This window comes from Equus caballus, chromosome 7 (genome assembly GCF_041296265.1).
Source record: "Equus caballus isolate H_3958 breed thoroughbred chromosome 7, TB-T2T, whole genome shotgun sequence".
NCBI lineage: Eukaryota > Metazoa > Chordata > Mammalia > Perissodactyla > Equidae > Equus > Equus caballus.
In genome coordinates this window covers 81,164,581-81,191,632 of record NC_091690.1, presented here as the reverse complement: position 1 = coordinate 81,191,632, position 27,052 = coordinate 81,164,581, and the positions used below count along the sequence as shown (strand labels likewise).

At 39.2% G+C, this 27,052-nt stretch overlaps 1 protein-coding gene across 7 annotated transcripts in view; it reads right to left on the bottom strand.

The window, feature by feature from the left end:
* The window catches only part of ZNF143 (zinc finger protein 143), a 61,903-nt gene that overhangs the window by 27,031 nt on the left and 7,820 nt on the right, over nucleotides 1-27,052 (bottom strand). The window contains exons 2-8 of one of the 7 annotated variants that reach the window (XM_070274753.1): nucleotides 12,774-12,892; nucleotides 12,351-12,443; nucleotides 11,611-11,678; nucleotides 11,430-11,513; nucleotides 10,824-10,907; nucleotides 9,066-9,262; nucleotides 8,424-8,498 (exon numbers count right to left, since the gene is read on the bottom strand). In XM_070274753.1, the coding sequence (XP_070130854.1) occupies nucleotides 8,424-8,498; nucleotides 9,066-9,262; nucleotides 10,824-10,907; nucleotides 11,430-11,513; nucleotides 11,611-11,626 (456 nt within the window). In that variant the 5' untranslated portion in view covers nucleotides 11,627-11,678; nucleotides 12,351-12,443; nucleotides 12,774-12,892. The remainder of the gene's footprint in view (nucleotides 1-8,423; nucleotides 8,499-9,065; nucleotides 9,263-10,823; nucleotides 10,908-11,429; nucleotides 11,514-11,610; nucleotides 11,679-12,350; nucleotides 12,444-12,773; nucleotides 12,893-27,052) is intronic. The other 6 variants (XM_023646030.2, XM_070274754.1, XM_070274752.1 and 3 more) reach the window with 6 other exon arrangements.

Sequence of the window (27,052 nt, the reverse complement as noted above, 5' to 3'; positions counted from 1 at the left end):
ATTATTTATACAGAAATAAAATAGACGAAATTACTATTTTCAGAATTAAAAAGATAAAACTGTATTGGGGTTTTCAGATTCGGGTCATCATTTTATGAAGATTCTATCATGCTGAGCCAGTTAGGTTAAGTCTGTTCCATGGCCGAATGGAAGAAGTCAAAAGGAGATCCACAAGGGTGCACAGCCATTGCTCACAGATCTATTCCTACTCTAGAAAAATCAACCCAGTAGCATTACCATTGTATGCAGGTATTCCTTGACATACTCAAGGAATATATTTATATGTATATTTTTTAGGACATGTATCCTAAAAACAATATAAAAAGCATTTTCAATTTCAAAAGAAATGAAAAAGGAGGGGTTAGGTCATTTGAGTCTTGAGTCCCCTGTAGGAGACATTATAATCCATATGATCCTGGTCTGTACTTATAGTCAGTAGATCATTTTCCTTGGATTCAACAGCACAAGACTTCACACAATAGCACTGATTTTAGAGGGTTTTTAAAGACGACCACCTATTTTAGAAATTAAGATACCATGAAAATTGACGAACGACTTTCTGCTCTGTGGACCATGCGGTGACAGTGTTACAACATCCTACCTGTGCAGACTGTCACACATGGCTCAAAAATGACTCTGCCAAAAACTTTTTTATATTGTAAAAATTTCAAAATAATGGAGCAAAAATCGTCATCACTGAGGAGAGACTATAGATGCTAAAGGCTGAAAGAGGAATCTGAAAATGAAAGGCATAACAAAATTAAGCAGATGACCTTGATGGCTTTTTCCCAAAGAGCTGTTAGCATCTCTTTGGTTTTTATTAACGAGAACTCTTATTCCCAAAACAGATTCCTGCTCCTGTTCTAATGTCTACACTGCATGCCTCAAGAGCACCAGGTGGTGACACAAGGGGCAGAAGCTCCAGTTTAGGAAGAGCCTCTGAGTGTGTGCCTGCAGCGAGGAAGGAAGGTGGTAACAACAGAATTTCTTCTTTCTAAACCAGCTGAAGTCACTAGCATTTGACATGTTATGAGACTTATTAGTAAGGGCTGTTTGCAATAGAACTATTTCTACTAGTAGCTCTAATTATCCCAAACAGACCTGGCCTAAAGGCATTCTCACAAAGTACAGTAGGATGAGCACCTATAGCAACACCCAACTATCAAAAGGAACCTCTTGAAAGAAAACCACTGAAAAGACAATGCCTATAATGCTGTGAAGAATTCCAAGAAGCCAAGGGAAACAAAGTCAAAAAGCCACTTCGGCTTTTATTTCAATACACAATGTTTGGGATGAGATTCTCTCCCCCTTTCTTGCAAATGTTTCTTTGTAAGGCCCTTTATCTCTCAATCTTGGCTAAGGTTTATTTTTTTGATTTTCAAACTGTTTTATTCTACTTGGAACCTGCTTTGTGTCTACCACCTTCCTCTTATTTCCAATCTAACCTCCCCTTCCACCTACCTTCACCCCCACCATGGCAGAAATTCTGAAATAATAAATGTTTGACAAGTGATTAGTGAAGTCCCTACCTCATACAATGTTATTTAATAAGATATGGTCCCTGCCTTAGTAGGGCTCTCATTCTAGCTAGTGAAACTGTCCTATAAATGAAAGATTATAATAGAATATAAGAATTGCTATCACAGCAATCCTTGCAAAGTTCTATGGGGGACAAAATTTGAAAGTGGGGAGAGCTGTAGGTTAGGGCGAGCTGTCTAGAGGTGAAATCTGAAGGCTGAAGAAGAGGGGTAGGAAGAGCAGTCCAGGCGGAAGGAACAGTATGACCAAAAGTATGGAAGTGTGTCTGCAAGAACTGGAAACAATGAGAGTATCACGTCTATACAGTCATGCGTCACTTAATGATGGGGACACATTCTGAGAAATGCATCACTGGGTGATTTCACCATTGGGCAAACATCACAGTCTGTACCTACACACACCTAGATGATACAGCTTACTACGCTAGGCTATATGGTACTAATCTTACGGCACCACAGTCATATATACGGTCCATTGTTGACTGAAATGTCGTTATGCAGCGCATGCCTGTATAATAGAATGAATAACATGAAAAAGAAAGGAAAGTTCAGGATCATATTTGGGAAGAGCTTTAGGTGCCATTCTGAAGAGCAAACCCAAATAATGAAAGCAAAAGCAAGGCATTAAAATTTTTAAAGTAAAGGACTGACGAAGATGAGCTCTGTGTTTTAGACAGAGAACTCTGGTAATGGTGTGGAACAGAGAGAGAGAGAAAAGAGGAAAGGAGACTAAAAGAAGTTTGCATAATCAGAAATATGCAGGCAAGAAGTGATGGAAACCAGCCTAGGGCAATGAATATGGAATAGAAAGCAAGAGATGATTCTACAGAAATTTTAAGGATGAAAATGGACAGAATCCAAAATTCACAGGCTAAATTAATAGGCTAAATTTGTAACAGGTATTTCAGAACTATATGGTATCAGATATATATTGTCTTTGTTAAAAGAAAAACAACCTGATATTTCACAAGCGAAATGTCTCAAGGGCAATTTAGAAGCTAATATTGGGGGCCAGCCCCAGGAGCCTAGTGGTTCAGTTTGAAGTGCTCTGCTTTGGTGGCCTAGGTTCAGTTCCTGGGCACGGACCTACACTACTCATCTGTCAGTGGCCATGCTGTGACAGCGGCTCACATACAAAAGGAGGAAGATTGGCAGTGGATGTTAGCTCATGGTGAATCTTTCTCAGCAAAAAAAAAAAAAAAAAAAAAAGAAGCTAACACCAGTGAAATACTAATAAGCTTCTAAAACCATTTATAGAAAATGACTTCATTACTATTTATACTTAATGTATGTCCTGAGAATTGAGATAACCTTAGCTCTGCTGTAAATTCACCACATGACCTTGTGCAAGTCACATAGGGCCATTTTGCCTAACTGTATAAAGAATACTGTGCTAAAGCAGTGATGTTTTTTCTTTTTTAAACTTTTTTTTAGGAAGTCACACACAGATAAAGGCATTCCTGCTGCTGCTAATCCAGGCAGGTGTGGGTGGCTCAGAGCTCTGCTAGTCCCCAAGGGACCTCAAAGAAACCTGTGGTTCTCCAAAAATCAGGGTTTGAAAACCAGTGTACCAGACAGATAATGGCAAGTCCCTTCTAGCCTTAACATTCTAGAATTCTGAGGAAATGCAAATCTCAGTGAATAAAGGGCTGTGTTTAAAATTGGATCCCAAAGTGACTTCAATGATAAAAGGTCAACTACCACTGACTGAGGAGTTACATTTACGTGAGGAATGGGGGCGGGTGTTCTGCCTGTGCTGTCTTATTGGTCCTCCATGACTAATCGATGAATTAAATACTATTTGTGATTTACAAATAAGAAAAACAGGCTCAGAGTGGTCAGGTAATATAACTTGCCCATGGTCAAAGGCTGGCAAGCAGGATTTGAAGCAGGTTGGCTCTAGAGCTCAAGCTATTAAGCCACCAGGCTTTACGATGCTGTAGCCCAGTGGTAATGAACTGGCAGAGCTTCTGTAGTCACAGAGTGACCTGGTAGGGTTGAGGATAACTGGTGCATTTTACTGTGTGGCCAGTACTTAAAATCCATTTACTATAATGACCTAATGCATATGACAGATATGACATGTGATGTGAGTAAACTTGTATATTAGGATATAAATAATTTATACTCTTGGGGGAGGATAAAAATCAAAACAGCTTGAGGAATTTTTTAAAGTACGTCCTCTTTCAAGAAAGGAATTAATCATAGACGTGTGGCAACAGAGGGACCTTTAGGGAACCTGGGACATGGGCATTGCCAGAAAGATTTTGAAAACAAAAAAACAAATAACCCCATAGATTTCTAACAATCATTACTATTGGGCAGTGGTTCTTTACTTTTTATTTTTACCTCTCTATACCATTTGAATTTTCTAAATATAAACACGATCACTTTTTTTTTTTTTTAAGTATACCATAGTTATCTATATACTACAGTAATTGGTCATTTTGGGTTTTTTCTTTGTACTTCTCTGAATTAAAAAAAAAAAAACCTACTAAAATATTATTAAAAAAAGTTCTGGGTTCCATCCCAGGCCTACTGACCAAATCTCTGGAAGACAGTCTTAGTCATGGGTTATTTTTTAAAAGCTCCACAGCTCAATCTCGTGTTTGCCCCTGATTACCACTGGTCTAATTCTTTTCTTTTAGACATGAAAAAAAGATTCTTAGACTAGGCAAGTTCACTTCCTCAAGATCACATAGCTAGATAAAAGTACAGAAAATATACACAAAATATGATCCACAGTCAAACTTATTTTGAACAGGTTTTGGGGTAATTATCTAACCCACGTTCTGGGAGAATCTGCCAACCAGAGAAGATGGTATATTTAAGGCTGCCCAGTGATCTATGTCTTATGTGGCCTGGCTTAAAGGGTCAAGCTGAGTCCACAAATTCTCCTTCCCTGGAATTTGACCTAAGAAATAAAGGGAAATCTTGAGTTAGTTGTGGGTGGTAAACCGGAAAAAGCGTGGCTATGACGAGCCATATACAAACTCAGTGAAGACAGAGAGGAAGCCTGTGTGTAGAGAAAAGAAGGGAGCAGAGATGCCACGAAAGAGGGGAGGAGGAGGGAGATCAGCCCCAGTCCTTTGCAGTTCTGCTCCTGTGAAGCCCAGCTGTTCAGCAGTTCCTGTTCTGGGCTTTACGTAAGCTCTGCAGTATCCTTAAAATATATCATTTTTCTTGAGTTAGTCTGACTGGCTTTCTGTAACTTCCAGCAATTAGAGCTCTGATTAAAACTGCCAAGCCAAAGAACTTTGATCTCCAGTGTAAATAAAATTAGTTTTGAATGAAGAATACCAGGCCTTGAAAAAAGGCCTGGTATCTAAGAACATGTAAAGCATCAACAATGCTGTATAATGCTTACACATTTCCAAATTATGTTCTCATGTATTACCTAAAATATTAATCAAATGAAAATCTCATTTGGTTTTCATAAACCCACGAGATGGGTAAGGCAAAGTTTATTACTACTCTCATTTAACAGACTAAAAAATCTCAGATCCAGAGAAGTTAAGTATTTGCTCATGGTTACACAGTTACTACACAGCAGAGTGGAAACTCAACTCAGAATTTCTTATTACAAATTATGTGCTACTTTAATACCATGCTGTTTTCTACTTAACTAAGGGTGGTGAAGCATGAGGGTAATAGTCATAGTCTCCCCAAAATACACACACCCCACCATCCTACAGTTCTTACAACTGAACACATGGGCATTCTTAAATAACTATTTTAGACCAGGGTTTTCAAATTCAGCACTACTGACATTTTGAACAGGGTAATTCTTTGTTGTGGGGGGCTGTCCTATGCCTTGCAGGATATCTATCCAATAGATGCCAGTAATACTCCCCGAGTTGTGACAACCAGAATTGTCTCCAGACATTGCCAAATGTCCTCTGGGGGGCAAAACTGCCTCCCCATGAGCAAGGTTGCTTTAGATGCACTTGGTCTTTCTTGTCCTGTGAAATCTGGTTTCATGGAAGAGATCAGCTCAGCAGCACAACTAGTATGATAATGTTAGAGACGAAAGAAAAAGCTTTAAACTGTAAGCATCACAATGAAAAAAAATCTAGAGCTTTGAAACAAGACTATTTACAAAAACTCTGTTGCATTAGCTACAATCTCTTTACTTTAAAGTTCAGCCAGGAAGAGAATTAAAACTTCTTAAGCAACTCTGGCAGAAGGACAAGGAGCACTGAGAGACAAGCTGAGAAGTTACAGGTGCTGCTTATTTGCAGTGGTTCTTTTGGGATATTTGACCTTTTAATACCATGTAGTGGGCCCTCAACCTCACACGGGGCACTCAATTGTTTTAGAGGATGGAGGATTCATGAACTTCTGGTCCAGCACTAATGAAGAGAAATATAATGAGTCACCAACGCAAGCCACGTATATAATAAAAAATGTTTTAGTAGCTACATTTAAAAAGTCAAAAGAAACAGGTGAAATTAATTTTAGTAACTATTTTATTTAACCCAGTATGTCCAAAATATTATAATTTCAACATGTAATAAATATGAGAAATTATTAATGAGATATTTTACATTCTTTTTTTCATAACAAATCTTCAAAATCCAGTATGTATTTTACACTCACAGAAAACCCCAGTTCTGACTAGCCACATTTCAAGTGCTCAATAGCCACACGTGGCTACTGTATGGGACAGTGCAAATCTAGTCTCTAAGGGAGAGGTACAAAGGGCAAAGGAGAAAAAGTTACAGTCAAAAGAAATTCCTATTCAGCTTTCTTCTATTTCTCTGTCTAGTGGCACCAACAAATGGTTATATGTCTGCAGATAAAGAGTAATGGGGCTTTATATGACATTTTGCTTCAGCAGTTCTGAATTCCGAGTTAGGTTTCTGGGTTCAGATACTAATTATTGATGGTAACAGACTTTTATGATAATAGTATATTATAACGTTATATGGCTCAATGGTAAATTCATTCATTTTTTTGTAAGACATTCTGTATTAGTTTATTACAAGTGTAGTTACAACTGTCTTTCTTTAAAAATATCCTATTATTAAAAACCTAATTGTTAGTCACTAATAAGAGACAGAACCCATATTGGGCCACTCCAAAAACTGACAGACATTTCTTGTGTATATTTACACTGCGTTTGCATTTTACTAGAGTTTGACTTAGGTGGATTTGACATACTGCAGTATAAAAAATTTTAGGGGCCGGCCTGGTGGCACAGGGATTAAGTGCACACTTTCCACTTCAGCGGCCCAGGTTTGCCGGTTTGGATCCCGGGTGCGGACATGGCACCGCTTGGCACGCCATGCTGTGGCAGGCATCTCACATATAAAGTAGAGGAAGATGGGCATGGATGTTAGCTCAGGGCCAGTCTTCCTCAGCACAAGGAGGAGGATTGGCAGTAGTTAGCTCAGGGCTAGTCTTCCTCAAAAAAAAAAATTTTTTTTAAAGTGTTGTGCCAGCCCCAGTGGCCTAGTGGTTAAGTTCAGCAAGCTCCACTTTGGCGGCCTGGGTTCAGTTCCTGGGCGCAGACTTAAACCACTTGTCTGTTAGTAGCCAAGCTGTGGTGGCGACTCACATAAAAGGAAAAAAAGAGGAAGACCGGCAATGGATGTTAGCTCAGGGTGAATCTTCCTCAGCAGAAAAAATAAATTTTTTTTAAGTCTCATTTTATGAATTTGAAGACTTGAAAATTTTGCCAAGAATTAATAGTTTCAAAGCTGACAGGCTTAGTGAACTATAACCTGTGTTCATACTACTGCCACTTCACGGCACCACTTCTGCTGGTAAACAGAAACACTGGTTATTCGGTAATGTTTAGAAGCACCCACTACTACCAGAGATTTCAGTGATTCTTGTTATTTTATCATTTACTATTATTATAAATGTAAAATCTTCTTGATAACCCCTAACAGTATCACTTAATATCATTGAGTGGTGATGCTAATGCTCAAGTTAAAAAGTATGGTCCTGAAGCAATAACAGAATAGGAGTTAAATATGATAAAACTCCTAGAAGAATGCAAAAAACTGCTATGAGAGAGCAGTCAGCAAAATATTATGAAATAATTGCTGAGAAAATAAGGAGTAGCATTAAAGCAAGAATATGCTACAAATGATTATATAAGCTCTGAGAACACCACCCTACTCTCCCGCCCCACCCTACCAAACACAAAAACACATAATTCAAACCAGAATCTTGAATTATGCAAGTTTTTAGTTTTGGGCTTGTAGATATCCCAGAATGCATCTGTGACAACTTTGTACGTACTACAAAACTTTAGAGGCATTGCTGCTCTAGGCTGTTATTTGGGTAAGGGATAGCCAGTGATTGAACCCAGGGTGAGCATCTGAATCAAGGGCAGCCAACCCATGGCCATCCTCGGCCCTGGGAAGAAGTCTGGTACAAAAAGTACAAACAGCTTTGCTCAGCAGGAACAATGGTAATTAACTGGGCTGCATATTCTCTCTAGAAGTTGAAAAGGAAAGTATGGAGGGTATCAAGTTGCAAGCAGAAGAAACAGAAAGATATAAAAAGCAAAACAGTGAGGGTTAGTTGGTCACAGTAATGAAGGAGCCCCAGAAAGAAGATGCACAAACTGCCATGGGTGGAGGCAGTCAGAAGAACACCTGGTCTCCAAAACTGCCTTGGATTCCAGAACACAAGCCACATTTGGATTTCTGTGATATTTCTACTTCTTTAGTGCTACTTTGCATCATCCAGATAATGAATCCTGAGAACTGAAGTAGTTCAAGCACATTGCTGCCTAATACATACACTAATTTTCAGAATTGGTAAGATTTTCCTAGAAAGGTAGTGAGTTCTCTATTTTTGCTTTCTTCCACAGAAGGGCCTAGGAATGCTAAGAGAAAGATTCTTATATAAATAGGTAACTTTACATACCTGCATTTTTTTCTCTTGCTCATTCTCTCCGATCATTCCTGTACCCGCTACACTTTCACTTCCATCAATGGATACCTATAGGAACAAAATAAAGCTTAAAGAAGTTTTACATTTTAATAATTGTTTAGCCTGGGTGATAAGTACATGGGGATTCATTATTGTTTATTTTTCTATATATTTTAAAATTTCCATTATAAAAAGTGGGGAAAAAATCCTTTTAAATTATATGAAAGATATATGTTCAACATATGGAAAAAGCCCAGCCTTTCTGATTAAAAATTGAGACTTTGCTTCACTTTTTCCAATCTCTAATTTCTACTTCTTAATTCCTAAGCAGTTCCATCTATACTTTATTATTTCTTTTATGACACTCATCCTTGAACATACACCCTTTCGTGAGTCACCTGCCACCCATTTCTTTTCTATAAGCTCTTACTCCATTCTCTTGTTTTTCTTCAAATATTTCTTTCTAAACTTCACTTCTTTTAAGATAAATGCTGATCTTCTCCTTGATGCTGTCTGATTTTGACTGTGAATTGCTAGTTTCTTATTTGATAAAGTATACTTTTTTGTTTTCTTTCCTTTCAATGAAAAATAAAGCAGGGGTATCTGGGACGTTCTTGACGTTGTAAAATGCTGTACCTTTGCTGCATATTGTTCCAAAGCACTGATGGTGTCAGGGTCAATCGTGGCATCCCCCGTGTGCAGACCAGCCACTGTCCCATCAGCCTGAATCGCCAGGATGGTGTCAGACTGCGGGACTTGCACTGCATGGTGGATGTAAGCTGTGGTGCCGTCCTCCAGCTGAACTGCCTGTAATGCGCTCTGGTCATAACTATCTGAGGGAGTGCAAGAGAATGGCATTAAATTAAAGGTAGTCTGATAAACAGTTAAATATCTACAGGAGAAGGGAAGGAACTTTGAGTAGTTACTGTGAGCACTGGCCCAGGTGCTTCACATGTGTTACTTCATTCAATCCTCACGACAATTCTGTGAGGCGAGTATATTTACTACCCTTACTGTACAAACGGGAAACTGAGGATTGGGGAAGTAAACTCACTTTCCTTTGGAACCAGGAAATAAAAAAAACTAACAATTAATAGTCAAAATCAGTATGTAGAGAAACCAGGATCTGAACTCAAGTCAGTATGACTTCAGTGTCCATGGGGTTTTTTCCCCCTCTAAATAACCACACCAAGAGATATACAGCATTGTGAAATAATAAATCTAGCCAATTGTAATGAGCCTGTGATTAACTCCCACTGCTAAAGAAAAAAATTCAGAGTTTACTTTTTTCAACTTTAATTAAACAAATTGGGGCTGGCCCGGTGGCGCAGTGGTTAAGTTCGCATGTTCCGCTTTGGCAGCCTGGGGTTCACCGGTTTGGATCCCGGGTGCGGACATGGCACTGCTTGGCAAGCCATGCTGTGGTAGGCATCCCACATATAAAGTAGAGGAAGATGGGCATGGATGTTAGCTCAGGGCCAGTCTTCCTCAGCCAAAAGAGGAGGATAGGCAGCAGATGTTAGCTCAGGGCTAATCTTTCTCACAAAACAAGACAAAAAAAACAGACAAATTTACTTACAAATTTAAGTATCTTAAATTTTGAAAAATTTCCCCCTTTGGTTTCACAACTAAATAGTCTTTCTAAAATATGTTATGTCATTCTATAATAAAATACTTTATAAAGTAATAACAATAGCTAACATTTATTGAGCATTTACCATGTGACAAATATTGTTCTAAGTGCTTTACCTATGTTTACACATCTTGTCCTCACAACCACTCTAGGATGTGGAGACTTACTATAATCTTAATTTTACAGATGATGAAACTGAGGCACAGGGAGGTTAAATAATTTGCTCAAGGTCACACGGCTAAAAGACAGCAGACCCAGATTTGAATCCAGATATTCTGGCTGCAGAGCTGTGTTCATTCCTCCTATACATTCCACCTCTAACCCCTGCTCCTCCTACACAAAGTTAATAAATGTTAACCTTCTGCCATATTTGCCTCAGATAATTTTTAAATTTTTAGTTAGTTTTAAAGACCAATATAATAGGCAAAGGACCTTGTGAAAGAAATTACATTGAAAAGGAAGAAAGAAAAAAAGAAGAAAAAAAATCAACAACGTTCAAATGTTTCATTTCCTGTTTTAAAAGCAGCCTTGATCTGAAGTCTTCCAGGGGCCAGGAGTTTGCTATTCCAACCTGTTCCTGGACAGCGCAAATTATCAGAAAGTTTTTCCTTAGACTGTGCCCAAATCTACCATCTTATATTTCAGCGAACAAGCACAATTCTTCTTTTACATGACAACACTTCAGCAACTAAAGGTAGGTCTTATTTTTCCCACACCCCCACTTCTCCCTCATTTTATTCATATTTCCAAAGCTATTTTACCTTTGGAGGTGTGGTGAATAAATGCTGTAGTTCCATCTTCTAACTGCACTGCTTGACCATCCTCTAAACGCAAACTGTCCCCTGCTCAAGAACAAGGCTTACATTTAGATCTCATGTTTTCTACGTGTGTTCTGATAACTCAGCAACAAGAGTCAATAAACCATCAAACACATTATAAAAACTTATACTTGGCTTTATGAATCCTTAAACATTTAAGGGATCTCAGTAAAACTGTTCTGAATAAGTATTGAAAGGTAAAAAGATATTAGAATACTTGTTTTAGGAATATATACCAGGGGATGAGGAGAGTTGAAAGGACAAAAAAAAAAAAAAAAAAAAGAAGAAAATGAGAGACATGTAGGATTTAGCTCATATAACAGAAATAGTCACTTAGGACTGTTGCCCATTTATCTCCACAGTTCTGTTATCCTTGAGAGAAAGTCTCAATTAAGTTAAAATGGTCTTTAGAGCCTCTCTTTGACATTTACTGGTCTCCCCTTACAGAGGAGGACTCGCGATCAGGACCGTTAAGCAGTAAGAGGCAGCTGGAGGCAGCAGATACTGCAGTATGAGGATCAGGAGGGTACGTAAGTATCAAATACTTACTACTTTTAGGTATGGGTACATGTTGAACATAGGCAGCAGAACCGTCCTCCAACTGAATGACCTGGCCATCTATGAGTTTTCCATCTGGAACAAAAGATTTAAGCCAATAGATGAGCACAAGCAAAAATTTTAAACTTTATACAATTTCAAAAATGATATCAACTATAAAAATATACACTACTTAAGATCATGTTCATCTTGATTCTTCCCTCAATGTTCTGAGGCAATTCAATAACACATCCAGTGATCCTACAGAAAGCAGAAAATCCTCCCTCAGCCATCCTTCCTCCCCTCCGATTTCCAGTTAGACAAGTTCAAGAGGAAGAGTGGCTCATTACAGCAAGCTCCATGAGTCGAACCTCTATGTACCTTTTAGAGCCACTTAGAAACAGTGACCTTGGCCATGGGGGAGCCCAAACTGGGGAGACAGATATGTCAGTGTATGTGAGGGCAGCTGTCATTTTCATCCCTGGGGCTATAAGTCCCTTGACTATGTATACAATCACTCAGTAGGTTTCCATAAAAACAAGGAGTTCAAGAACTCGGCTATTTCTTGGAGCAAAGTAAATACTGATTTAGAGACGATGTTATTTAAGCAAAACCAAATGCCTTTACTTTTACGCATCTCTTATAAAACAGTAAACAATAACTTGAAGTAAAAAAGCAAGAAAGGTGTTTATAGAAATAAGCTGGGGACACTCCTCCTCCCCTACTCCCCACTAGTTTTGACACCCCAGAGTATCTTTCAAATATCTCAAAGGGTGTCCCTAAATTATCAAAACAAAATTTAAGCTAAACTGAAATACATACGCAATACAGTGTCTTTAGAAGGGTCTGGGAAGGGGTATAGTTGCTAGGAGCTCTAACTCTGAGGTTATAAGTTGCTGCTATTAACCAATAGGCTGTACATGAGACACGTACCTTTAGAATTGTGTTGTATATAAGCGGTAGAACCATCTGCAAGTGTTACTGCTTGCAAGCTTACACCTTCCATATTTTCTAAATTGTCGCCATCTATTATAAAAAATAGTTATTTTCTTTAGATGACTATCATATGTGCATGCTGTTTAAATAAAATATTTTTAAATGAAAATTAAGCAAAAGGCAGACTGCTTCTCTTAGACTCAAAGGGGATTTCTTCTAGCAGTTACAAAAAATACTTCCCTGCCCTATTGTACCCAGCGTCCACACCCAGGTAAAAATGCTCACAAAAAGGCTTAGCTTTGTGTCGTCTTTAGCTAAATGAGGAAGAGGAAAGTCAACAGGGTGTTGCGAGTTTTCATTTTCCCTTAAAGTAAATGCTATTTCCAAACCCACATGATCCCTTCAAACAAGACTGCTCACCTGCCACAGTGACTGCCTCTGTCAGGCACAGGGTAACGTGCTGAGCCTCCATTCCTCCTCCAGGAAACTCTGTCATTCCCTGAGAATCTCGATTTATTTGGGCTAACAACATTTTCTACCTTAAAGAAAATACAGGCATTTGAGAACAAAGAGCGATGCATAAGAAATAAAAGCTACAAAGAATATCTACGAACCACAAAAAATTGCTAAAGAAGTAAACAGTGTTTGAAATAAGCTGACATCTCACTTAACAGGATAAGTGTACTAATAGGTAAAAGTATGAAGCCAAAGTCCAAGGCATGCTTTTCATGATTCATCGGTAAACTACTGAGCACACTGACAAGTCTTGCCTATCAGTTTTGTACCATGTCTAAAATTTCCATAATTGGAGTTCTTCGAGTTTCACATGGTTGAAGATTTCCGCTTACAATCCACCAGCAATCCTGTTCACTCAACCTTCAGAACTCTATCCTGAATCCGGCCACTTCTCCCAACCTTCGCCAGTACTTCCCTGATCCAAGCATTGCCGTCTCTCACCCACGTTACTGCGACAGCATCCTCTCGTCTCCCAGCTTCCACTGGGATCTCCCCAGTCTCCTCTCAACACAGCAGTCAGAGAGCCTTTTTGAGGGGAAAAGTTAGATTATGTCCCTCTTCTGCTCAAAACCTTCTGATGACTTCTCATGTGAGTAAAGCCAAAAGTCCACACTGGCCACTGAGGCCAAGGATCTTGCCCCTCATCTCCTACTACTCTGCGTCTCACTCCTTCCATGTCAGCCACGCTGGTATCCTTGCTTGTCCTCAAACATACTGGCTGGTCTGCTGCCTCACAACCTTTACCTCTGATGTTCCTTCTGCCTGAAACATTCTTCCCAGTATCGTCTTCTTCAAGTCTTTGTTCAATGTCACCTCAACGAAAGCTTGCTTGTTCACCTCATTTCTGCACCCCCACCCCCCCAACCATGATATACCCTATCTCTCTTCCCTCCTTTATATTTCTGCATAATACTTATATTTGATGTATGACATGTCTTTACTTATTTGTTTCTTATCTATTTTCCCCTCCATTAGAATGGACAGGGATTTTTATCTGCTCACTGCTGACTCAAGTGCCTAAAAAGTACTTAGCACATAGTAGACATACAATAGGTGCTGAATAACTGGATGAATGAGTGGCTCTTTTTATCACTACCAAAACCCCTTCCTCCCTTCTCTCACCTCCAGGTCCCATTACCTCAGTGGGCCGTGAATTGTCTCAAACGAGTTGGGATAACTTAGCTGCCTGGAGCCAGGGAACTGGGCCAGAGGATCTCTTGAGGACCTATCCGGGTCTAAAGATCTGATTTTAGTGTCAATCCTTAAAAGAGCAACATGCAGAGAGTAGTGATAATTTGCATTCTATTTATGTTTAGGACTACTTGAGGATTTTTGTTTTAAAAACACAATATACTGTACCCTCTTTGGACTAAAGCCAGAGGCTATGGCTTAGACTCACACAAAGGTGTCAGTGCTGTGATAAAAGTCAGTCAAGGCCTGATTTTTCAAGGATTCCTGAAAGACTCATAACTCATAACTGTTCATAGAGCAGACTGAAACTTAAATACTTCCTTGCTACCTCCAAGGACTGAGAGAGAAGCCTCAAAGTAACACTGGTACTCGGCTGTGACTCCCTGATGAGTACAGGATTGGGACAGGCTAATTTTCAGAACAAGTACTGTCACTACGTAACAGAAACAAGATAAGGAAACAGACGGGAAAACGCCTAACAAGATGTAGTAAGCACTGTATGATTTTTGCAGTATTCATCTAGGAGATGAATTTTTGAAAAAGGCAGATTATAAGGTAACTTGGGTCATGTTGTTAACAAATCCCTAAGGTTTGATTGTAACTCAAGCATTTGTCCTTTTCATTCAATTACTCATAAATCTCCAAATAACCATTAATATATAGCATCAAGAGGCAATTGACATATCTGCAATAAATAAAAGTTCTCTTTGTCTAAAAGCTGGCTCACTATTAAATTTCTTTAGGAAGGCTTCAGCACCTACAGTTTTGATACTAATGGAAAAAAAATCTATACTAACTTAAAGAAGAAGAGACAATTGTTTCCTGGACACAAATTGCTGGCAAATACATTGGGTAGTGAAGGAAGAAAGGACTCAGAAGAGTTCAAATGGGCACTACAACTAACAGAGACAATAAGCGATGACAGGTACACAGCCCATCTTATTTTTTAAGTTCTCAAAAAGACTCTGTGATACAATTAACACCTTTGTGAGAAAATGATCAAATGGGGAAATTATGATAGTGAGAAAAGGAATAAACAAGCCAGAGGTCAAACACTTTATAGCTGCTCACACTATATCCATCATCATGTCTTGATCATTTCTGTCATGAAGATTTTCAGGTTGTGTGAAAATGAGCACATGAGATGACACACAACATCTTTAGAAAGGGCCACCTTGTGAAAGGTAGTCAGTTTCATCTGCTTTAATGGGCCAAAATCAGACACAGAGAAGGCTGTCCTGAAGCCCTATAGGAATCTCCAATGAAGACATAACATGTCTAATAAATAAAATTTTTGCCTTTCTGGAAGAGGATGATGTATGTTAGCATAAGAAAAGAAAAAAACACACTATGGAAATGTAGCAAATGTTATATCCAGAATATATAAAGAACTCATTCTAAAACTCAACAATAAAAAAAATAAATAACCTAGCTAAAAATTGTACAAAGGACTTGAATAGACATTTCTCCAAAGAAGATATACAAATGGCCAACAAGCATACAAAAAGATGCTAAATATCACTAATCATTAGGGAAGTGCAAATCAAAACCATAATGAGATATTATCTCATGCCTGTTAGAATGGTCACTATAAAACAAAAAACAGGGGCTGGCCCCATGGCCGAGTGGTTAAGTTCGCACGCTCCGCTTTCGTGGTCCAGGGTTTCCCCAGTTTGGTTCCTGGGCGCGGACATGGCACCATTCGTCAGGCCATGTTGAGGCCGCGTCCCACATGCCACAACTAGGAGGACCCACAACTAAAATATACAACTATGTGCTGGGGGGATTTGAGGAGAAAAAGCAGTTAAAAAAAAAAAGAAAGATTGGCAACAGCTGTTAGCTCAGGTGCCAATCTTAGAAAAAAAAACAAATAGAAAATAACAAGTGATGGTGAGGATACGAAGAAATTAGAACCTTTGTGCACTGTTGGTAGGAATGTAGAATGATGTAGCTGCTATGGAAAACAGTATGGAGGTTTCTCAAAAAATTAAAAATAGAATTCCCATATGATATAGCAATCCCATTTCTGGGTATATATCCAAAAGAATTGAAAACAGGATCTCAAAGAAATATTTGCACACCCAGTTCACTGCAGCATTATTCACAACAGCCAAGAGATGGAAGCAACATAAATGTCCGTCAGTGGATGAATGGATAAAGAAAATGTGGTATATATACACACAATGGAATATTATTCAGCCTTAAAAAAGAAGAAAATCCTGTCATATGCTACAACAAGGATGAACCTTGAGAATATTATGCTAAGTGAAATAAGCCAGTCACAAAAAGACAAACACTGCATGATTCCACTTATATAAGGTACCTAAAGTAGTTAAACTCTTAGAGAGCATGGTGGTTGCCAGGGACTAGCAGGCAGGGGAAAAGGGGAATTATTTTTCAATGGTGGGGGTAAAGAGTTTCAGTTTTACAAGATGAAAAAGTTCTTGAGATTTGGTGCACAACAATGTATACAGTTAACACTACTGTATTGAACATTTAAAAATGGATACGGCCAATTACCATAATTAAAAAAAAAAGATCTGGTGCCAGCCCAGTAGCCTAGTGGTTAAGTTCAGCACACTCTGCTTTGGCAGCCCAGGTGTGGTTCCCAGGCGTGGACCTACATGACTCATCAGTGGCCATGCTGTGGTGGCAACTCACATACAAAACAGAGGAAGACTGGCACAGATGTTAGCTCAGGGACAATCTTCCTCAAGCAAAAAGAGGAAGACTGGCAAGAGATGTTAGCTCTGGGCCAATCTTCCTCAGCAAAAAAGAAAAAAAAAATCTAAGCACTTATACTTCTCTTTATACTTATACTCCTCTTTATGTTTGATAGATTTCATAATTTTAAAGTGAAAAATATCCAAAATTATTGGCAAGAAGAAAAAGAATATATGAAAATTCACTGTTAAAATTAATAACCAAACACTAGCAGACTTCATTCCTTCAAAAAAAATAATGAGTGTTTCCTCAGCAGTTTGAATCTGCATCAGACTAATATTTTTAAATGTGAAGCCCTTAGCAATTTCAAGTTTGGTCTAATTTGTTAGAGACAATTATTAGCACAAATTATTACGAAAACATAAATCTAATGGTCCAGGTATAAAAGCAAGAACTCTAACTGCAAGTAATCTTTACTGTGATAAGAAATGATACAAAAAGAAATCAAGATTAACAAATCTTAGACGTCTCTTTGCATGCAGCCACACAGACCAGGCTTCACAAACTGTCACGCTCAGGTCCTAACCTGAAGCCAGTTTCCCCTAAACATTTAACAGAGAAGCTAATTCTATTACCTGCTCTCAATTTCAAATTTTCCCGATAAATTTACTACTATAAAAAGTGCTTCTCCATTTAAGCCTCGTCATTCGTGCTGCATTTTAGGACATTTCCTAACCTGGAATGAGGAAGTTCCTTAGTATAGCAACATAAAATAGTGGGCTTTCCTGTACATTTGCAGTTTGCTGATTCCGTTCCACTGCTTTCATCGCGTTTACGGAGACTGTCTTTCAACCCTCTTCAGTTTTATTTAAATACACCCAGGGACTAAGCATGTTCCATTGATGAAATGTAATTCAGTTAAGTACAGAGTGGTCAGAATGTGCTGGCAAATGAGGTAGAGTTTTCAGAGGCTCCACAGGAGGCTAAAGGGTTAACTGTAGGGCTAGAGTTTCTATTACCAATTTTAACTGGGCAGTAGAATATACTATTGGATGGGTGAAATGTTGGAACTTGAAAGTTTTGCCAAGTTCTAGGACCATTCAGAAACTAAGTGTGTGAAACTCACTGGCAGGTATTTGAGACAAGGCCTAGGAGGACTAGGGCTAAAAATACTTGCGAGAAAAAGAGGTGAGAGCAGACACAAGAATTTAGAAAGGAACATCTAGGTCGAGTCATGAGGAATGTCAATTTTAGTAATGGTTTGATCTTAACGGAACCACTGATGTGAAAAAGAACCTAAAAAAGCATCTCTCTCAAACCTCAACAAAGGAGCTCTAACCCCACGGCTGGATGAGGGCGCCCTGCACAGAGCAGTCTGGTCAGCACGCCCCCGTTCGCCTTCACCGAGACTGGGGAGTTGGAGAAACAGAAGCAGCAGCAGAGAGAGGTTCTGACACATTCAAACACCACTTCTGACACTGTTGTGTTAAAAAGGCATAAAGTCATTTCAAAATTACAATGCTAGATTGTGCTGTATTTCCCCCAAGATAACACTGTATGTGTTAATATTTTATTACCCAAATTGCTCACCTCGTCATGGCTAAGTGAAGCGAAGCATTGTTAGACAATTATGAAAATTATACAGGGCATTCCTGACTCAAAATTCTTTAACAAAATAGATCCTTTGTCCAAAAGGCGCACTGACTAGGTCACTAAACACGGATAGTTAAAACATATACCTCTTGTCAGGAATAACTGTTGGGTAGGTCTCATATTTACAATGGCTGTGAAAACCCTGTGGACAGCAGTGGAGCATTGTCTGATTCAGCGCCAGGTGAGAGGATGGTGCAAAAGGACCGGGCAGGGCTCCGCGCTGCTGTGCATGGGGTCGCGAGGAGTCAGAATCCATCGGTGACACTAACAACAACATATTTACAAGGCACTTTTCAGATCTAATACCTTATCTGATAGTGTTAAATGGAATAGTCCTGAAGGGCCGTAAAAGTCCTCTGGCTCTTCCAAGCTCCTCTGAATCCCCAAAGCTGTCCAGCAAACTTAGGTTTCTTCACGGTGACTATTTAAAATATTTTCCATCTGCCTCAAACCTCCAACCCACCATTGCCTCTCCTGCCCTGCCTCTCCCTTGCCCCTGCCTCCTCATTTGCAGTAAAGTCATCATCCTTCAACTGCACAGAAAATATAGAAGTCATCAGAGAGGAATTTTCTGCCAACAGACCTGTCACTTGACTGCATTTCCACACATCTCTTCCTTCCCTCCCACCGTATGACCATCCTCCGAGTAAGACTAGCCCCTCCAATCTACTCTGCATTTCGTCATCTTTCCTCCCTAGGGTCTCAGGGATCTCTTCTGCAAACAGTCCCTCTCTGTTTCCCAGTTCCTTCCCAGCAATCAATCAGGACACAAAAATAAAATCGAATGAACAAAATCTCACCTTTGACTCAGCTACTAGTCTCTCTTTCCTCCTTATCACAGCTAGATTTCTTTAACAGTTGTTACTAAGAATACTTCCTGATTTCCCACCACCATCTGTCTGGTTTCTGTCCCTAACTCTACTGAAACTGCTCTGGCTGGTCACTAATCTCCACTGTAACATAAAGTTCAACGGCCATTCCTCGGTATTTACCCAAGAGAAATGAAAATACACATCCACAAAAAGACCTGTATAAGAACACCCAGAGCAGTTTTATTTATAATAGTTCGAAACTGGAAAGAACCCAAAAGTCCATCAATAAACGAATGGATAAAGAAATTGTGATAAATTCACACAATGGAATATTACCTAGCAATGAAGAACAACAAACTACTACTCAAACAATAAAAGTGATGAATCTCAAAAATATTATGCTGAGGGAAGTAAGCCAGACACAAAATAATGTGTATATTGTATTATTCCATTAATATAACTTCCAAGAAGAGGCAAAATTAATCTACAGGGGCAGAAATCAAAATGTGGTTGCAAAGTTGGAGGACTGACTGGAAAGGGGAACGAGGGAATTTTCTGTGGTGATGGAAACGTTCTCCATCTTCTTTTGAGTGATGATCATCCGGGTGTATACAATGGCCAAAACTCACGAAACTGACCACTGAAGGTTACACCTCAAATTTTTAAAAAGTTTAAAAGATGACCAAATATGACAAGAGTTAAACATTAAAAAAATATGTGATGGCTACTTTTCAGTTTTATTATACTTGATTTGATACCACTGACCTTTATCTCCTTCTTGGAACACTCTCTTGCCTTGGCTTCTGTGACACCCACATGCTCCTGGTTTTCTCCAACTTCCTATTTAATCCTTTACAGTTTCTCCTACAGGTTCAGAAATATGGAGGAGCCTCAAGTTTCTGCTGTAGTTTGTTTTTTCATTTTATGCACTCTTCCTCTTGGGCAATCACATCCATTTCCATGGCTTCAAAGATCTCTGGAATTTACTAGCTCTCTAGAATCTATCTAGTCCTTTCTCTTAAGGGCTCCTGATCTATATATCTAACTGCTTACTGGCCTTGATGACCTCTGTGGTCCACAGCTACCTCCATCTCAACAGAGTTTCTCACAAAATTCTCCTTTTGTATTTTCTTTCTTTTTTTTTTTTTTGAGGAAGATTAGCCCTGAGCTAACATCTGCTGCCTATCCTCCTCTTTTTGCTGAGGAAGACTGGCGTTGAGCTAACATCCGTGCCCATCTTCCTCTGCTTTATATGTGGGACGCCTACCACAGCATGGCTTGACAAGCAGCACCATGTCCGCACCTGGGATCCGAACTGGCGAAACCCGGGCCACCTAAGCAGAACATGCGCACTTAACCGCTGCACCACCAGGCCGACCCCTTCTTTTGTGTTTTCTACCTCAGTAATATATGCAATCACCAACCCAGTAACTCAAACCTTCCTTATCCTCCAATCAATCACTAAGAACTATCACTCTGCTTCTCAAATATCTGTCAAATCCACTCACTTCTCCTATTAGACTGTCAATTCAGGCTACCATCATACACTTGGATGATTACACTGGCCTCCAAAAATCCACTCCTACCCTCCTCTAATCTAATTTCCATACCACGGTGCAAGTGCTTTCAAATCCAATCACAGCATTTCTCTGTCTCAAAAACCTTAATATTTTCCTACTTCCCCATATAATCCAAATATCATGATCTGGACTCTAGTAACTTCTCCAGCATGGTGGACAACCATCCTGGTTCGCCCAAGACTGAGGAGGTTCCCAGGACACAGGACTTTCAGTTTTGTTTTGCTTTTTTGGGGAAGACTTAGTTTTAAAACTGAGATAGTCTTGGGCAAATCACGACATTCTATCCTCCAGTCCTGTTCTCGCCACAACCTCCTCACGTTCCATACTCCAGCAACACTGACTAAAATTCTAGCAGTTAGTGATACTAACATCATTCAATAATAAGATTAGTAAAATATTAATACTAATATATAGAAAAGGATAATAATAACCCTCCCATAATACTTACTATATACCAGGCATTAGTACTACTTCATTTAATCCGTCTAGCAATCCTATGAATTAAGTACCATTTTATACCAATTTTGCAGATGAAGAAAATGAAGTTCAGAAAGGTTAAATGATGTCCTTAACTGCACAACCTAAGTGGCAAAGTCTACGTTCTAATCATTTGGCGCAACAACTCTTCCATGAGCTACTGGATTATTTGCTCTGTCAGAACAGCCCAAAGTATCCCTTGCCTCTGGGCCTCTAAACACTGCTATTCACACCATCTAGAATATTCTTCCTCCTCTCTTCACTTGGCTAAATTCTTCCAATCTCAGATTCCACCGGAAAGTTTTACCTGAACTCCCCAAACTGGGTCAGAATGCTTTAGATATATTTCCCATGACACTGTCTATACCCTTATCATAAAACTTATCACAACACTTATCACAGCATACTTTACCTGTTCTTCTCCAGAGTGGAAGCAGTATATCTACAGTAACCAGCTACTAGAACAAAATATCAGAGGAAGATGTCCCCTATGGGTAAATTATTTTTGTTTTTCTTCTTCTTTTTTTTTTTAGATTTTTTTTTTCCTTTTCTCCCAAAGCCCCCTGGTACATAGTTGTGTACTTTTAGTTGTGGCTCCTTCTAGTTGTGGCATGTGGGATGCCGCATCAGCATGGCTTGATGAGCGGTGTCATGTCCGTGCCCAGGATTCAAACCGGCGAAACCCTGGGTTGCCAAAGCAGAGCGCACGAACTTAACCACTCAGCCATGGGGCTGGCCCCATCCCTAAAGGTAGATTAGAAAGTGTGGGGTTTACCTAGGAAGGAAGGCTTATAAGAGGTAGTATAACATTATACTGAAGAATGTGGACTCTGGAGCCAGAAAGCCTGCTTCAAAATCTCATTTTACCACCTATAATTTATGTGACCTTGGGCAAGTTACTTAACTGCTCTGTGCCATAGTTTCCTTATCTATAAAAGGAGGGTACTTTATAGAGCTGTTTTGAGAATAAATATTAATCTCTTAGAATAGCAGCTGGCATTACATATATGTTTGCTATTAACGCTTATCAGTAGTTTTAAGTGAGAATTGATTATATAGTTTCATAACTGTCTTATGCACTATTTTCTCCTACTACTATAAAAGGGTGCTGCCAGAGGAGAAAGAAAGTAAACACAGGCTTTGGAGATGTGTTATTCAAGGGGAACTTTACTCTTGTTCACTTTTTAAAAAATATCTTTACTGAGACAATTCACATACCATAAAATTTACCCATTTAAGGTGTACAATTCAATGAGTTTAGTATATGCAGAGTTGTACAAACATCATCACAACTTAAATTCAGAATATTTTTATCACCTCCCAAAAGAAAACCCCACTGTCCCCCTCCCAAAGTCCTAAGCAACCATTAATCTACTTTCTATCTCTTTAGATTTGCTTATTCTGGACATTTCATATAAATGAAATCATACAGTATGTGGTCTTTTGTGACTGGCTTCTTTCACATAAGCATAATGTAAGAATGAAACGAAATAATGTATATAAAGAATTAGATGCAATAATGTGTGTAAAGCCCTTAGCACTCAAGATGTACTCAAAACATGCCAGTTTTTTCTACAGGTGAGGAAAGTGAGGTTCACAGAACCACAGGGCTGAAAGGCTCCTGATTCCTGATATCTAACACTCCTCTCTCCTCTTACCAGTCCTTTAACTCCATCCAGTCTCCCAATTAGACTAGAAGCCTTCTAAAGTGAGGCTCCTAGGGGTCTTTGGGATTTTGACACCTAAGACTGTATGTCCAATAAATGTCTAATGAGTTTAATAAAACTCATGCTGCAGAGGGCTTTACAACTGTCCTCCATGGTATTCATCCAGCCATGCTGACCTTCTAGTCCCTAGAACACATCTAACTCTTTCTGCTTTTGCACATATTGTTCTGTCACCTCCTATCTAAAATACCCATTCTACCACCATCCCCTTATTCTCTATCACAGAACTCTATCTCCTTCACAGCACTTACCAGAATTTCTAAGTGAACTCTAAGTTCCATGATGGCAGGGCCCGCAACTGTCCTGTTCATTCCTGAATTCCCAGTGCCTACAAGAATGCCTGGCATGTGGTATATGCTCACTAAATACTTGTTGAACAAATGAACACAATTTGTATGAGGTCATGGCTAGTTAATTGCCTGAGACAGGATTCAAGATTAGGTCTTTTTTTATTCCAATGCTCTTTTCATTGTGCCTCATTTTTTATAATATGCTACTGTATTGTGTATATATAGCATGTATAAACTGCCATTAATTTAAATGATTCCAACTTCTTGTGACCATTACATCCATATTATATAAATCTCTGTATTTTCAATACAAGGCCAAATGCATTCATCATTATTTAACTTAAAGATATGTATAAATAGCACACTGACATCCATGCTATGCCCTATTATGTATAGTACTCATACATACAGTATGATACAGTATGGCTCCAGGAACTACAGACATCTTACATTTTAAAAGTTAAAGAGGTGGGCACTTGGTAGGTTACTGAATAATTCACTTGAGAGACTGGGCTTTTGAGCCAATCATAGGTTCAAGTCCCAGCTTTGCCATGTAATAGTTGGACAAGTCACTCTAAACTTCCGTTGACTCACCTGCGAAATAGGCATAATTCTAGTGTTTGATTTAAGTCTGTAGTAAAGATAATAAGTTTATGTATATATGCAAACTGCTCAACAAATCACTTAACTCAGTGCTGTTGGGACCCAGGGCAGGCCACCCTAAAATATCCCATAATGGCATATTGATTATTTTGAGTTAAAGTTACTTGAGAAGCAAAAAGGGCATCCTGACTTTTCTCTCTCTGTTCTCCCTGAAAGCAGGATATAAATCTCCCATGTGAAGGGTGCCCTCTCTGTGCCTTAAGGCTGAGAGAGACATCCTTATCAGCAGAGCTAGGCAATTCAGGGCCAAGAAGCCTACATAAGCAAACCTTGTTAATTTTACTAATGAGCTACTTCAAGCCTAAACTTTGTTTAAATTCCTCTCTCCTTATGTATCCCCAAACTAAGTTTCTTTGTCCTGTCATTCTTCGTAAATTTATCGTTTCCTTGTGTAAAAAGATATAAAAACAGCCTGCTTTGCTCATCTTGGAGAGCATCGTTACTCTATGATCTCCAATATGTACATATTAAATTGGGTTTTCTCCTGTTAACCTGGTCTTGTGTCAATTTTATTAGTCCAGCCATAAGAACACAAGAAGGGTAGAATGGGGAATTTCCCCCGCCTCAACAGTTGTGGCAAGCCAGGCAGGAAAATCACGCGCTGGGACATGACTTTCTCCCTTGGGCTGCAACATCTAAGAGATCCTGGGACATCTGACAAAGAAGCTGGCAAAAAAAAAAAAAAATGGTAAGCTTTCTTACCATGTCAGCCTCCCAGATCTCTGTCTGCAGGATGTGATGGGAACAAAAATGGTGAAAGTTTTCTTTTTTTTTTTTCTCTCTCTCTCTAAATTTAGATTAACAGGAGAAAATATTTATGAAAGTAGTTTCTTGGGCAAAAGCAACTTGAGTAAAGACTGGGGACAAGTACTCTTGATTTTGTTGATATTTTCCTCCCAAAAATGGCCTTTTATCTCTGTCAGCTGGAGGATGCATATACATCCGGTGGGCAGCCAAACAGGCTGTGGATCCAAGCTTAGGAAATCTAAACATCCTATTCTGTTCAAAAGAGGGAAAGCACGTGATTCCCTGTGTTTTGGAACAGCTGTTTAAAAACAGGGGCCCTCAGAGTTCTTAGGCTAACTCTGGGAGTGAACTTTCTGGATCCTGGGAGGGTTGCATCCTTTGCACGCTCCGTTTGGGACACCTCTAGCATTCATGGTTAAGCCACAAAAAGGCGTATTGGTTTGAGTTCTACTAAGACTCAATGTCAATGAGTTCCCAGACAATGGATTCTTTAAACTGGAAAAACTTCTAAACTGAAAAAAAAGTTAGAGAGCTCTCACATTGGTATAATGGCTAGCTATTAAAACTCCCTAAATAAGATGGGAGGACAGAATTTAGAACAAAAATCAAAGTCCACTCAGACCCCTTCTTATTTGCCTTCAGACATTTGCAGATATTGTAAAAAATCAGGACATTGGAAGTACAGTTGCCCAGCACTTAAGGAGAAAAAGGAAAAAAAAAAAATAACAGCTAGACTTAGGGACTCCCTAACGAAATGAGAAAACAAAAATTTTACACTTAAAACAAAAATCCAATGTAAAATCCCCTTCTTAAAATCCAGCCCCCTCTGCCTGTTTTAGCTTTTCTTTTTCCCCACAAGATTTACAGAGAGCACTCCAGCCTAATCTCTACGGGGATATAGGTTACTCATGTAAATGCTGAAGGCCAGGAAATGAATTTAACAGAAGCACCTAGGACAGGCAGTAAAGCTCACTTTACAGGGCTCTATAATCAGGCTCTGCCAGCTTCAGGCTTTCCTATATAATATCCTTTGTGAATATATCCTAGAACCCCTCCCAGAGAATTCATATTCCCTGGACAACAGCCCTTTACCTCCACTCAGTGACCATTCTGTAATGCCCAGTCAAGAGGAGAAAGTAAAATTTCATGTTGTCCATTACTTTCCAAATCCAGACCCATGGGTTACTGACCCTTTCTCTCCCAGAGATAACTATTATCTTCTTGCTTGTCTCGTTTTGTGTCCTAAGGGCTCGGCTTAGCTTCCTGCCTGCTCGGGACATGTGGGCTACTGGTTCTTTCTTTTGGCTTTCTTTGAGAATGACTCTGGATCCTGGGAAGGTAATAACCTTTGAGGATGCCTCTTGGGTCCATGGAGTTGTTTAATACACCCAGAGATATTTACTGTTTGTTCTGGCTGAAAACTGAGAAGATATTTAGAAGGATTTTTTTTTCAGTAGCTCTATCGTCAAAAATTGGCCAAATTTGAAGCTGACACTCAGAGCCTGATAGGAATTTCTTTTTTTTTAAAGACTGGCACCTGAGCTAACATCGGTTGTTAATCTTTTTCTTATTTCTTCTTCTCCCCAAAGTCCCCCAGTATATAGTTGTATACTCTAGTCGTAGGTCCTTCTGGCTCTGCTATGTGAGATGCTACCTCAGCACCGCTTGATGAGTCGTGCTAGGTCTGTGCCCAGGATCCGAACCGGAGAAACCCTGATGAGCATGCGAACTTAACCACTTGGCCACGGGGCTGGCCCCAGGAATTTTTTTTATAGGCCTTCTTCCCTAAGTTAAGATAAAACTACCCACCCAGACAGAAAGAAACAAATTAGAGATAATGTAATTAGAAAGGTAGAGCAACTGTCCTTATCTTACAAATCTTTGCAAAACTGGAAATACAACTCTAAAGGCAGTTCAGATTCCACCAAATCCCTTTCACCAATCCCCAAACCTCTCCTATTTATCTCACAAAAAAACAAAACATTTTCCCTTTGTTTTTCTTGAACTTCAGATTTTATTGATGAGCTAACTGGGCTTAGTCTCAGGCGATTGTGGGCTATTTCCAGAGGTGTTTACATTCTAAAGACATGGTAAAATTTACAACTTCAAAAGACAGAGGAAAAAAAAATGCAAGTATTTTTCCTAGGAGTTTTGGGGTAATTGCAATTTAAAATTTTCTTTCAGTCTTAGCAGTTGGGGTTAGTTTAATAAGAGTTCCTAGAGAGGTTATAAACTTTGTGAGTTTTGTTTTAAATTGCAAGTTGCTAGAAAAGGCTCTCTTATCCAAGATCTAATTCCTTAGAATTGCTTGTCTAGGGCAAATATGAACTTTAAAAGTCTTCACAAATACTAACAACAACAAAAAAAACCTTTGTAAGC